Source organism: Rosa rugosa, chromosome 1, assembly GCF_958449725.1.
Source record: "Rosa rugosa chromosome 1, drRosRugo1.1, whole genome shotgun sequence".
Taxonomy (NCBI): Eukaryota; Viridiplantae; Streptophyta; class Magnoliopsida; order Rosales; family Rosaceae; genus Rosa; species Rosa rugosa.
The window spans coordinates 4,833,124-4,844,362 of record NC_084820.1 but is presented as its reverse complement, the minus strand read 5'-3'; the positions used below and the strand labels follow the sequence as shown (position 1 = coordinate 4,844,362).

The following is an 11,239-nucleotide window of genomic DNA, read 5'->3' as shown; positions in this document are numbered from 1 at the left end:
TATAGTCAAGAACTGACTTGAAATCACAGAAGCGGAGGCTATGCCATCTCACTTCTAAGTCAGGAAGCAAGGAGTCACGGACGTTGCCAAATCTTTCTTCGAGTGAGACCCACAGCCTTCTGGGGTCTTCTTCATTCATACACTCGTATTGGAGCGAATCGTCCATATGACGAGTCATTAGGATGATGGCTTTCGCCTTATTTGCCTCTAAGGCTGCTCTATTTGCTTCCAAAGCGTGAGCTTGCTCAACAGTTAGCACGTCCTGGCTAGGCTCGAGAATCATATCCAGGATTCCATCAGCCTTGAGATGCTGGCGGACATCACGAACCCACCTGTGATATCCAGAGCCAGTTGTTCCCAATGGAGCAAAGTCCAATCTGTTCAGGTTACTCATCCTGAAAGAGAACAAGAAATTAGGGTTAGTTTCGGAGCGAAATAGGCTACCACGAAAACATATAAAATTTATGAGCGTAATCGCTTCCAAGAAATTAGGAATTTCCGAGCGTAGTCGCTTCCAAGAAATTTGATTCCAAGAGATAATGGATTAGATCGAAACAATGACGTAAGTGGTCGATCATAAATTCTCTACAAACTCTAAGTTTGAAGATCTCAACAAGCTCTAAGCTTGGAGTGAGCACGAACCCCCACAGTTCTGCTTAATTTGGTCTCCCCTATGATGAAGAAAGGGGGGTAGAAGAAGGGATGTTGGAAGTCCCCGAGAAAAAGAAGAAGAAATTGAAAAACTTCAAAAACGGGAACTTTTAGAAAAGTTTACCTTGAAAAGTTGCCGGAAATCTTGACCGAAAAGTTGGCCGGAAAAAAGTCGTCGGAAAAAGGTTGACTGAAGTTGACCAGGGGTGCTGACGTGGCGGTCAGTTGCTGACGTGGCAAGCTGACTGGGCGCTTGCGTGTCAGTGGGGTTAGAGGTTGGGCTTCAGGCCTTCAGTGCATCTGGGCCGAGGACTGATTCTGGGTCGTGGGCTGCACCTCAGTTTCTGGGCCTAGGGCTGGTCTGTTGGGTTGACTTTTCTTCTGGGTTGATGGTCAGGCAGCGGTTCAGAGCAATTGGTCTTCAGGTGGCCGATTCAGGCATCTCGAGGTCGGTTCCGGTGATGATTTTTCGATACCGATAACCTGGGATTAGGTTAAAGCTGCTGGTGGAGTATGGCAGCAGTTGGCGGGGAGAAAAACTTCAAACCGGGCAGAAAGTTTTCTGGGATTTCCGGTGGCCGGTTTAGGTATTTGCCGGCCGGTTCTGGCTTTTTGGAACTTGGATCTTTAAGGTAGGAGGCGGTGGTATCTGGAATTTGAAGGCTACGAATTTAGGGATTCAAGGTTAGGGATTCGTGCTGATAACGTGTTTTAGAGAAACTGAAATTGAGAGGAATTTGCTGTGTATTCTCATTGATAATAGGGGCCTCTTTATATAGAGGATTACAATGCATAGAATCTCAATCATACAAGGAAAGTAATCGTACATTGAATAGGAATCTAGATCCTTCTAATTTAACCCTATTACCACTAGGTCAAGTAACCTAGAGTTTGGGCCAAACACAGAAAAGAGATTTCCTTAAACACAATTTATTAAGTAGATTTTTTTGAAGCTTTGTCGTCCTATTCTCTCCAAAAAACTTGGACTCTGCGCTTAGGTTTTGCGACTTCCTTCTCGTCCGGCGGCGCTTGAGATCGGCGTTGGTTTTTCGCCATGCCGGTATTAGGCGGCTGCCAGGCGGGGATTTGAAAACTATTGCCTTGGTAGTCTTATGGGTGGGGTGACGTTCGAGGTTTTGAGTGGAATGGGTGTCGATGGAGTCTGGTTTTGGTCGGATTAGGCAGGTACGGAAGTCGAGTGCTTCCAGGATCTGTGGCGGCGCGCATCTTCGGCAGGAGATTTCCATGGCCTGTGACGGCGTGGCTGTGGTCGTTTTTTGGTAGATTGGTGTGGGGGCAAGGCTCTGGTGGTTTGGGAGGATCGTTGGGGCGGCGTGGCTATGGTGGATCTGCGCGGATTGTGGTGGCGGCGTGGCTAATCAGTTTTTGCGCGATTTCGTGAAGGAGGTTGCGGCATTGTTTGATCGGGTAGCATGGTCCGCAGCTGGAGGTTGGGCATGGTGTGGCGGGCTCGGGTCATCCTTCTGCTGCTGGACCTTGAGCTGAGCCCAATCTCTTAGGGCTGCTTGTTTGGCTCTAATTGGGCTGGGGTGTTTTGCCCTAGGCCCATTCCTATGTTTTTTAGTTTTATGACTTTATCTAATTATAATAATTCCTTATATTAGGAAGTTATGCATTTATATGCACTCTATGTACCTCTAGCGCTTCTGAAGTAGTATCAAAGGAGGGTTCTCGTTATGTCTACGTATTTAATTGGTCTAATGAGTTGGTCTATAACTATGTACAACTGTGGGTACTACTACTACTTCTTGTCTACGCGGAAGGGTATGTAATGGCCTGTTCTGGCTTTTGTTGCAATATATTGATACTCGATTTGGGTTTGATTAAAAAAAAAATACAATTTATTTAAGAAAAATTTAAATTAGATGGTTTCTAACTTTATTCTTGTTTTAAATGACGATGTCATTTATAGAAGTTCATTGTGTTTATAATTATAGAATAATATAAGGAAGATATGATTATTATTATTTTTCTTTTAATACATAGATGTCTATTTTAGTCATTTAATCTAACTATAAAATCTGATTTGAAATATAAAATAATAAGGATGTGTATTAAGTAGTTTGGGGTGTGTATTTAAAAATTTCTCAAATTGAAAAAGTTGCAAAATTCGTTCCTACAAAGGTTGGGAAAGCATAAGACATCAATTAAGCTTACAAATGAAAAATCATTTGGATGCCGACAATAATGTTCATTTGATCAGTTACTGACTAAAAATATCTTGCTCAACCACATCTTAGATGTAAATCTAACGGTGAATTAAAGTTAAGTTGTTTTATTTTCCACCATTAGATTTACATCTAACGATGATTGAACATAGTTTGCACAGTCAATTACTGATCAGGTGAACACCATGTGGATACTGAATAGTCATCGCAAAGTCTAGGGTTACTTGGGCTTCCATATTAGTCCCTCTCACACTTAACATTCTAGTATTTGGCTTTGTTTGTCCCAACTCCTCCCGACCTCGTCGTACCACATCACGCCACGTGACATACCTGCGTAGTGCGAGACCAATCACGAGCCTTGCTCCCGCCTCGCTATCTATAACAAACAGCCACGTATTAAAACACGAGGATAATTCCGTGATTTCAAAAAAACCTCAGGGCTAGTTTCGACCACTTCCCCTAACACCAACTTCTCTCTCTGTGTTTAGCTGAGCAAAGTCTTCCCCCCCTACTCCAAAGTCAGTCTCGCCCTACAAAACCCTCTCAGACCTCAGTCTTCTCTGAAATTCTCTCTCTCTGTGAAAAGCCCGGAAGCTCGTTCCGGTCGTCAATGGAGGGCTCCGAGACCTCCAACGGTACAACCTTGAGGAATGCTTTCGGTAATGTCCTCTCCTTCTTCATCCTCATCCTGATCGGCGTTCTCGCTTTTTCGATCCGTCTCTTCTCTGTAAGCCTTTATGATCTTCAATTTTTTCTAGATCTTATCGTTCATTACTAATTAAATTCAATGTTACTGGTATCGCTGCCATGCATCAATTGCACAAACTCTATTCGCTCTCGTTTTCATGTAATTGTAGATTGTTAAACGTTTGAATCGTAGTGTTTAGCGGTTTTGTGATTCGTTTTGACTTAGTTTTGTGAAATGGAGATTTAGAATTGTGATTTATCAGTGGTTTTACTGGTAATGCTCACGGTGTTGTTGTTTTGTGGAAATTAATCTGCAGGTCATAAAGTACGAGAGTGTTATTCACGAGTTTGATCCTTATTTCAATTACAGAGTCACTCAGGTTGGTTTCGTTTTCTCATTTGACATCGGTTTGGCATCAAGTGACCTTTTATTGAATTAGGTCTGCTTGAAAGCTAGAAAGTTATTATCATATAGTGTATCGATTTATCTTATTATATTGCAGTGATGCTAAGCTATATAGAAGATGACAGTCTTGTTTGTTGGTTTCAGTTTCTGACAAAGAATGGAATATATGATTTTTGGAATTGGTTTGATGATCGAACCTGGTAATTCCTTCTACTTGTTCTGGTGTCAAACTCCATATTTCAAGCTGGATTACATAATCCAGCAATATAAAAGTTAATGCATGTTTTATATTTTATTTAAGGTATCCTCTTGGTCGTGTGATTGGTGGAACTGTTTACCCTGGATTGACCTTGACAGCAGGAACCCTATGGTGGTGAGTATTACATTTATATAGATCTCTTTTTCTTTATGGATTGAGTTTGATATGAATTCTACACAACCCAAAAGGAGAAAAGGAAAGACAAAAAAACTGTAGTCCTGTGTTTGTAAAGTTTGATACGTTTGCTCTCTTGTATCAGGTTGTTGAATTCATTAAATATTCCTCTTTCTGTGGAAACTATTTGTGTGTTTACTGCACCTATATTCTCTGCTTTCACATCCTGGGCAGCTTACCTTCTGACTCGGGTTCGTATTCAGACCTTAGTTATTTCTTAGAAGTTAGTTATTTCATCCAATTTGTGGATTTGATATTCAATTACCATTTTTCAGGAAGTTAAGGGCGCTGGTGCTGGACTAACAGCTGCAGCTCTTATTGCAATGGTAAATTATACGCTGTTTTCTGTAAAAAAAATTGTTTAATGTATTTAACTATTTATTTAGTGCTGAGTGCCACAGATTTGAAAATGGTGTCAATGCAACATATTTGCAGCATTAACCAGTAACTATTTCTTGGGATCATTATAACCATGTCTATCATGTCAAGATTCACTTCACCTGGCTAGAAAGACTATTGGATTTTTAATCTAATAGAACGTACAGCTTTTGTCCCAATCCTCACTTATGCTCTGCTTAGCCATAATTTGAAAATCTAAAAAATTTCTCAATGTAAAATTTGCAGTCACAACTGGGACAAGTTTACATAGGGTTCTAGCCAATTTTGTAAAGTTTTGCATAGAGCTCTTGTAGATTCTCAGTGAATGTGTCAAATATGCATTGTGAATAGTATGCTTTCTCATCTGGTTGGAACAATAGTTGACATAGAATTCTTGCTGTTACTTCTGTATGGATATGTTGTACTGTATGACTGAAATTATTCTGTACAACATATGTAAACGATATATACACTTGTTTCATTGTGCCCTTTTATGTTTTTGTTTGCAGGTCCCATCATATATTTCTCGGTCTGTAGCTGGAAGCTATGACAATGAAGCTGTGGCTATTTTTGCTTTGGTCTTCACCTTCTATCTCTATATAAAGGTTAGCTTTTGCAAAGACAACTTTATTTCTTTTTTGGGGGTATCTTTAACATCTAAAAAAGCTTTTGTTTTGAAAGACGAATTTTATTTTTTGACTGTTGAGTAGTTTCACCATTTAATTTGTATCCCATGGATATATGGATGGCACAGAATAAATGAATTTTTCTATAACATGCTTGAATTTCTTCTGACTAAATTATGCTTTATGTGCAGACACTGAATACAGGATCCCTCTTTTATGCAACTCTTAATGCCCTAGCATACTTTTACATGGTAAGTTTTTTTTTAAAGTTGTTTGTTCCTTTGTAAGCTTAATCTATTTCCCGTCGCATTCAATTTCCTCTGCATTTTGTTTCAATGTTTCAGGTTTGCTCTTGGGGAGGCTACACATTTATTATCAATCTTATTCCAATGCATGTGCTTATGTGCATTGTGACTGGTCGATACTCATCACGACTGTACATTGCCTATGCTCCTCTTGTAAGTATAATTGCTTATGAAGCTTTTTGCGTGATTGAAAACAAAAAACAAAAGATGCAGTTAGCCTTGAAAGTATAGAATTCATACTTCTTCTTTTTTTGAAAAAATATAGAATTCATACTTACATTCTTGAGATTTAAAAGCTAATAAAACTATTCCCAACATAGGTTTAATTTTGAGCAAGAAGTAAGATTACATAGGAGAACTGAAGGAAGCACCATTATTTTAATACTCTCTATTGACATTCTTGCTTCCTGTTGAACTCATAACTTTTCCAATGCAGGTTGTCTTGGGCACATTATTAGCTGCTTTGGTGCCTGTTGTTGGATTTAATGCAGTCATGACATCGGAACATTTTGCATCCTTCTTGGTGAGTGTTTACCAACTTTTCATTTTTGATACTGGAGCTTGTCTTGACCATTGATCGACTAATTACTAAAAAAGTGTAAAATAGCAACTTGATAGTGAAGTCAATATGTGCTTAATTATGGAAATTAGTTAGGACTACCTTCAAAGCTAACATTAGAAGTGAGTTGAACAATCATTGTCCTTTTTCTTCATTTGGTGCAGAAAGAAGATTCCTTGTACTGTACATCATATGCATTTGATTATGTCATGTACTATGTTACTATTGTTTATTTGATAACATATTTTCTTGTTGGTATATATTCTTCTGCAGGTTTTTATTATTATACACGTGGTCGCATTTGTGCACTATATCAAAGGGGTTCTTTCTCCTAAAATGTTCAAAGTTGCTGTGACACTTGTTCTATCTATTGGCGTGTAAGCTTGACTTGTTCTGTATTTAAACCTGTTCTAGCTCTCATGGTTGAACACACAATTGATACCCATGCCTCACATGTTACTTATTTTTCAGGATAGTATGCTGTGCTGTGATAGCAGTACTGGTAGCTTTGGTAGCTTCAAGCCCGACGAAGGGGTGGAGTGGGCGAAGTCTAAGTCTACTTGATCCGTAAGTTCATAATTCACTATTTATGTGGGAAGAGTTCTTCTTTGCTAACTTGTGGTCTTATGGATGAACTCGCATGATTGTAGTCAGACATTTCATTATGGGTATAATATTTTGCTTTGGTCTACTTCTGTGATTCCGTGGGCCTAATCTGGCCCAGGAAATAAATCCTGAATTTGAATACCTAGTGATTTGGGGAATGAGATGATAGTATCATATTTACTAAACTTTAATGGACTCTCATGGAAAAAGTAAGTGGTCTTACTACTAACAATCTGTGTCAAATCACTTCGTATTACTGTTTTGTTTTAACCACCGTCTCTATTTCTCTATCTCCTTGTCCCCATTGTTCTAACTTTGGGATGCTAGAAACTGTCTATATTTTGTAACTTGAGATAATTCATGTTATTGTGCTTAGGCGTAAACTTCTCGAATCTATTTGTTTACATGTACAAACTTTTTTCTTTTCAGAACCTATGCAAGCAAGTACATACCAATTATTGCTAGTGTTAGTGAGCATCAACCTCCTACTTGGCCCTCATACTTTATGGACATTAATGTGTTGGCATTCTTAGTTCCAGCTGGCATAATTGTAAGATTCCAATCTTCAAACCGTGTTTTTCTTTTTAATTTCTTAGTTATTATATTTATCCTTTTAGTTCCCAAGTTACTTTAGTTTTCTTTTTTGTACAGTTTCCTATGTTTTCCACGTTCTAACTGCTGTTTTAATGGTTCATATCTGTTGTTAGGCATGCTTTTCACCCTTATCGGATGCGAGCTCTTTTGTCATCCTTTATATTGTAACATCAGTTTATTTCTCTGGAGTTATGGTAAGAACTTCTGTGGGTAATTTGAAATAGTGAAGTGTAATTTGTTTTTCTTCTAGCTTTCATGCTAATCCATGTGAAATAATAATTTTTGGTAATATTACAGGTGCGTCTTATGTTGGTACTTGCTCCAGCAGCATGCATTACCTCTGGAATTGCTCTTTCTGAAGCTTTTGAAGTTTTTACACGATCAATTAAGTTTCAGTTACCTGGTTTACAAGGAATTTCACCAGTTAAGGTAAGCATGCATTCTTTATGTTATTGGTTGATATTAGTTCAACTTTGCTTCATATAGACTAGCCTTAAATTTTTTCTTTTGGACATTAAGGCAGAGGAGACCAGTTCTGATAGCACTGTGCCACTGAATGAAGTGCCTAAGACCGATAAAAGTGGAGAGACATTAAAGGAGAGACCCTCAAGAAAGAACAGGAAGAAGGAAAAAGAACCTGTAGAAAAGCCTTCTATCAAAGCTCGAATTGAAAAGAAGCTTCTGGTTTTACCTCTTGAGGGATCAGTTCTTGCTATTTTTCTACTTGTGCTGCTGGGTGCCTTCTATGTGGTATAGTAATTTTCTTTATTCGTTATTTATATGTTATCAGATAAGTTCTGATTCTGATATTCATAAAGTTCTATCCGCACTAGTACGGTTTTTTCAAATTTCTTTGGTAATAATATGTTATGGTGTTTGAACTCGTACATCCTTCTTACCTTTAATTTCATACATTTATTATTTTCAAATTATAGTTTCAATGGTGTATAATATTATCAAGTGGAGGACCTGTATAAAAGTGAAGAAAATATCTAAAACAGAAGCCCTTTATATCCAAATGAACTTATGATTTTCTTATAGAAGCAACTTTTTATTTTCCTTTTGGATCTCCTCTGATGAAGGCCTGTGATGATGAGTTATTGTTTGTTGTGTAGGTTCATTGTGTCTGGGCAGCAGCAGAAGCGTATTCAGCCCCATCCATTGTTCTAACATCTCATTCACATGATGGTCTCCATGTTTTTGATGATTTTAGAGAGGCTTATGCATGGCTAAGCCACAATACTGAGGTGGATGATAAAGTGAGTTTCTCGCCATGAATTCTTTTCCCTAGTATGATTAGTATCTCATTTTGATTTTTAACAGACTGGGATCTGCTAATAATTCAAGCCTACTCACCATTCTGAACCTCATTTATTTATCGAGGGAGAATAGGAATATAACTAAATGTATCCCTTTCCTTTTCAAATGAACCAATATTTATTCTTTCTATTTTCCTTTGGCAGGTTGCATCTTGGTGGGATTATGGGTACCAAACCACTGCCATGGCTAACCGCACTGTCATCGTTGACAATAATACCTGGAACAACACTCATATTGCAACAGTCGGTACTGCCATGTCTTCTCCAGAAAAGGCTGCTTGGGAAATTTTCAACTCGTTGGATGTAAAATATGTCCTCGTTGTATTTGGAGGTTGGCTTCTTTTTCCATGCTGAAATCTTACAAAGAAAGTGGAACTTTAGTCTGATGTATGAATTTACTTATCAGGTCTTGTTGGCTACCCCAGTGATGATATTAATAAATTCCTGTGGATGGTCCGTATCGGAGGTGGTGTATTTCCTCATATCAAGGAACCCGATTACTTAGTGAGTTATTCCCTTAACTGGTGTCCTTTATTTCCCCTTTTGTGGGGTAATTGAATGGCTGTGGATTAATTTTATTTTATATAATTCTTCAGTTTTTTGGGAAGACTTTCAGTTAATAGTGTTTTCAATAGTCATTAACCATGTTTTTATCTTGTCTTTCCTCCACAAGAGAGATGGTCAGTATCGGATTGACAATCAGGCCACCCCCACCATGCTAAATTGTCTCATGTACAAGCTCTCTTATTACAGGTCTGTATAATGCCTAAATTTTTTTCTTTATTTCTGGAGTTTTATTTGTTCCCGCTGTTGGTAATATATTGCATCTCGTCTTCTTACTGCAGGTTTGTGGACACGGATGGTAAAGGCTTTGATAGGGTGAGGCGAACAGAAATTGGAAAGAAGTATTTCAAACTTACCCATTTTGAAGAGGTCAGATTGTCTAAACCTTTAGTTTGATGCTAGGTGCAGAACATATCTCATATAAAATACTTTTCCAATATATTTAAGTAATACAAGAATCAATTAGCTTGATAAAAGAAAAGACAACAATAATAGATTAGATTCACCTGTTTCTCTTTCATTGAATCCGTTTTGTTTCGGTGTGAAATGTTTCTTGATGAGGTCAGATTGTCTAAACCTTTAGTTTGATGCTAGGTGCAGAACATATCTCATATAAAATACTTTTCCAATATATTTAAGTAATACAAGAATCAATTAGCTTGATAAAAGAAAAGACAACAATAATAGATTAGATTCACCTGTTTCTCTTTCATTGAATCCGTTTTGTTTCGGTGTGAAATGTTTCTTGATGAGCTTGAATAAAGCGAGCCCACAGTATCTATCTCCTTACCTTTATTATTTAAGCTTCTAATCAAGTGTTGGATTTTGATCTATTTAGGTATTTACAACTCACCATTGGATGGTTCGGATATACAAACTAAAACCGCCAAAGAACCGTGTCCGAGGAAAGACTAAAAAATCAAAATCGGTACGTTTCATCATCGCAGTTCCTCAGTATTCTGTTTGGCCATTGTTATTGTTTCGATCATTATTTGCTGTGATAGGAAAATATTAATGCTTGCTGTCTTGGCAGAAATCAACCTCAACGATTAGCGGAAAAAGAAGTGGGACTAAAAAGAATCCGTGGAACTGAAAGTCATTTATTTCTAGCTCATATTATCTGTAACTTCATATGTATACAAAAAGCGAGGGCCTCTAGAGGCTGAGAAAGCATAGTGGCTTTTCTTAACGAAATTCAAATGACAAAAAATTTTGCGACGCTTTAGATGATTTTTTTCTTGTACTCTTTTAGAGCATAATCTTTTACAGTGTTAGTTGGAAAGGACTCTGCAAAAAACCATTTGTTATGTATCAAAAAAAAAAAAACCTTGGTAGTTCAAATGAAAGCATCTTTTTGAGTTTTGACTAGTCACATTAAAAACTCAGCGCATGCCATAGCATCCTAGCTTCAGAGTATAATGGTGCCTTTTTCCAAATAATGCAAAGTAATCTTGGTATGATACTTACTGTTTACCTAAAAATGCTACGTACCAAATTTAAGCTCCGTACAACTGGTCTATAGAATTATCAGCCAAGTAAAATTAGTTCTTCAAAATCTGAGACATAGGGAACTTGATTCAATTCTTTTCCAGTTCCTTACGGATCTCAAAAAAATTTGCCGACGAAATTTTTTTTCGTCATATTTGTACTAATGATTAAATTAATAATCCGATTGGAGTATTTTCGTTTCATCTTCAAAATATGGCGATAACCGTATGTAACATGACCTGCTTGATTATGTGAAAATTTGTACCATGGGGTTATAAAATGAGGTTCGTAATTTGGTTGACTGAAATGCTCCAATTGTTCTCGGAAAATTTCCCTGTTTTTTATGTACATGTTCAAAATACAACAAATTTCGCAAGAATGCAGTTCGATCAGTTTTTCTGTGCCGGAAAGTGCCACCGACAATAATTGGATTC

General features: G+C 37.7%; 1 protein-coding gene across 1 annotated transcript; it reads left to right on the top strand.

Moving 5' to 3' along the window:
- The first annotated feature begins 3,345 nt into the window (after positions 1 to 3,345).
- Positions 3,346 to 10,591, top strand: LOC133711888 (dolichyl-diphosphooligosaccharide--protein glycosyltransferase subunit STT3A). The gene is made up of 23 exons (XM_062137967.1): positions 3,346 to 3,567; positions 3,845 to 3,907; positions 4,078 to 4,133; positions 4,235 to 4,306; positions 4,452 to 4,557; positions 4,642 to 4,692; positions 5,254 to 5,349; positions 5,562 to 5,621; positions 5,715 to 5,828; positions 6,112 to 6,198; positions 6,508 to 6,611; positions 6,706 to 6,801; positions 7,270 to 7,390; positions 7,548 to 7,628; positions 7,732 to 7,863; positions 7,954 to 8,184; positions 8,550 to 8,693; positions 8,898 to 9,084; positions 9,160 to 9,257; positions 9,427 to 9,506; positions 9,599 to 9,686; positions 10,156 to 10,245; positions 10,351 to 10,591. Exons 1-23 carry the CDS (start codon positions 3,451 to 3,453, stop codon positions 10,408 to 10,410), a joined length of 2,334 nt encoding a protein of 777 aa, XP_061993951.1. The 5' UTR covers positions 3,346 to 3,450; the 3' UTR covers positions 10,411 to 10,591.
- Positions 10,592 to 11,239: the final 648 nt, after the last annotated feature.

Bases quoted from the DNA above. Each gene is read 5' to 3' on its own strand.
- LOC133711888 (XM_062137967.1), top strand. From the start codon at position 3,451: ATGGAGGGCTCCGAGACCTCCAACGGTACAACCTTGAGGAATGCTTTC. The intron at 3,908-4,077 runs GTTGGTTTCGTT...TGTTGGTTTCAG, and splicing joins TCAATTACAGAGTCACTCAG to TTTCTGACAAAGAATGGAAT. The intron at 4,693-5,253 runs GTAAATTATACG...TTTTGTTTGCAG, and splicing joins CTGCAGCTCTTATTGCAATG to GTCCCATCATATATTTCTCG.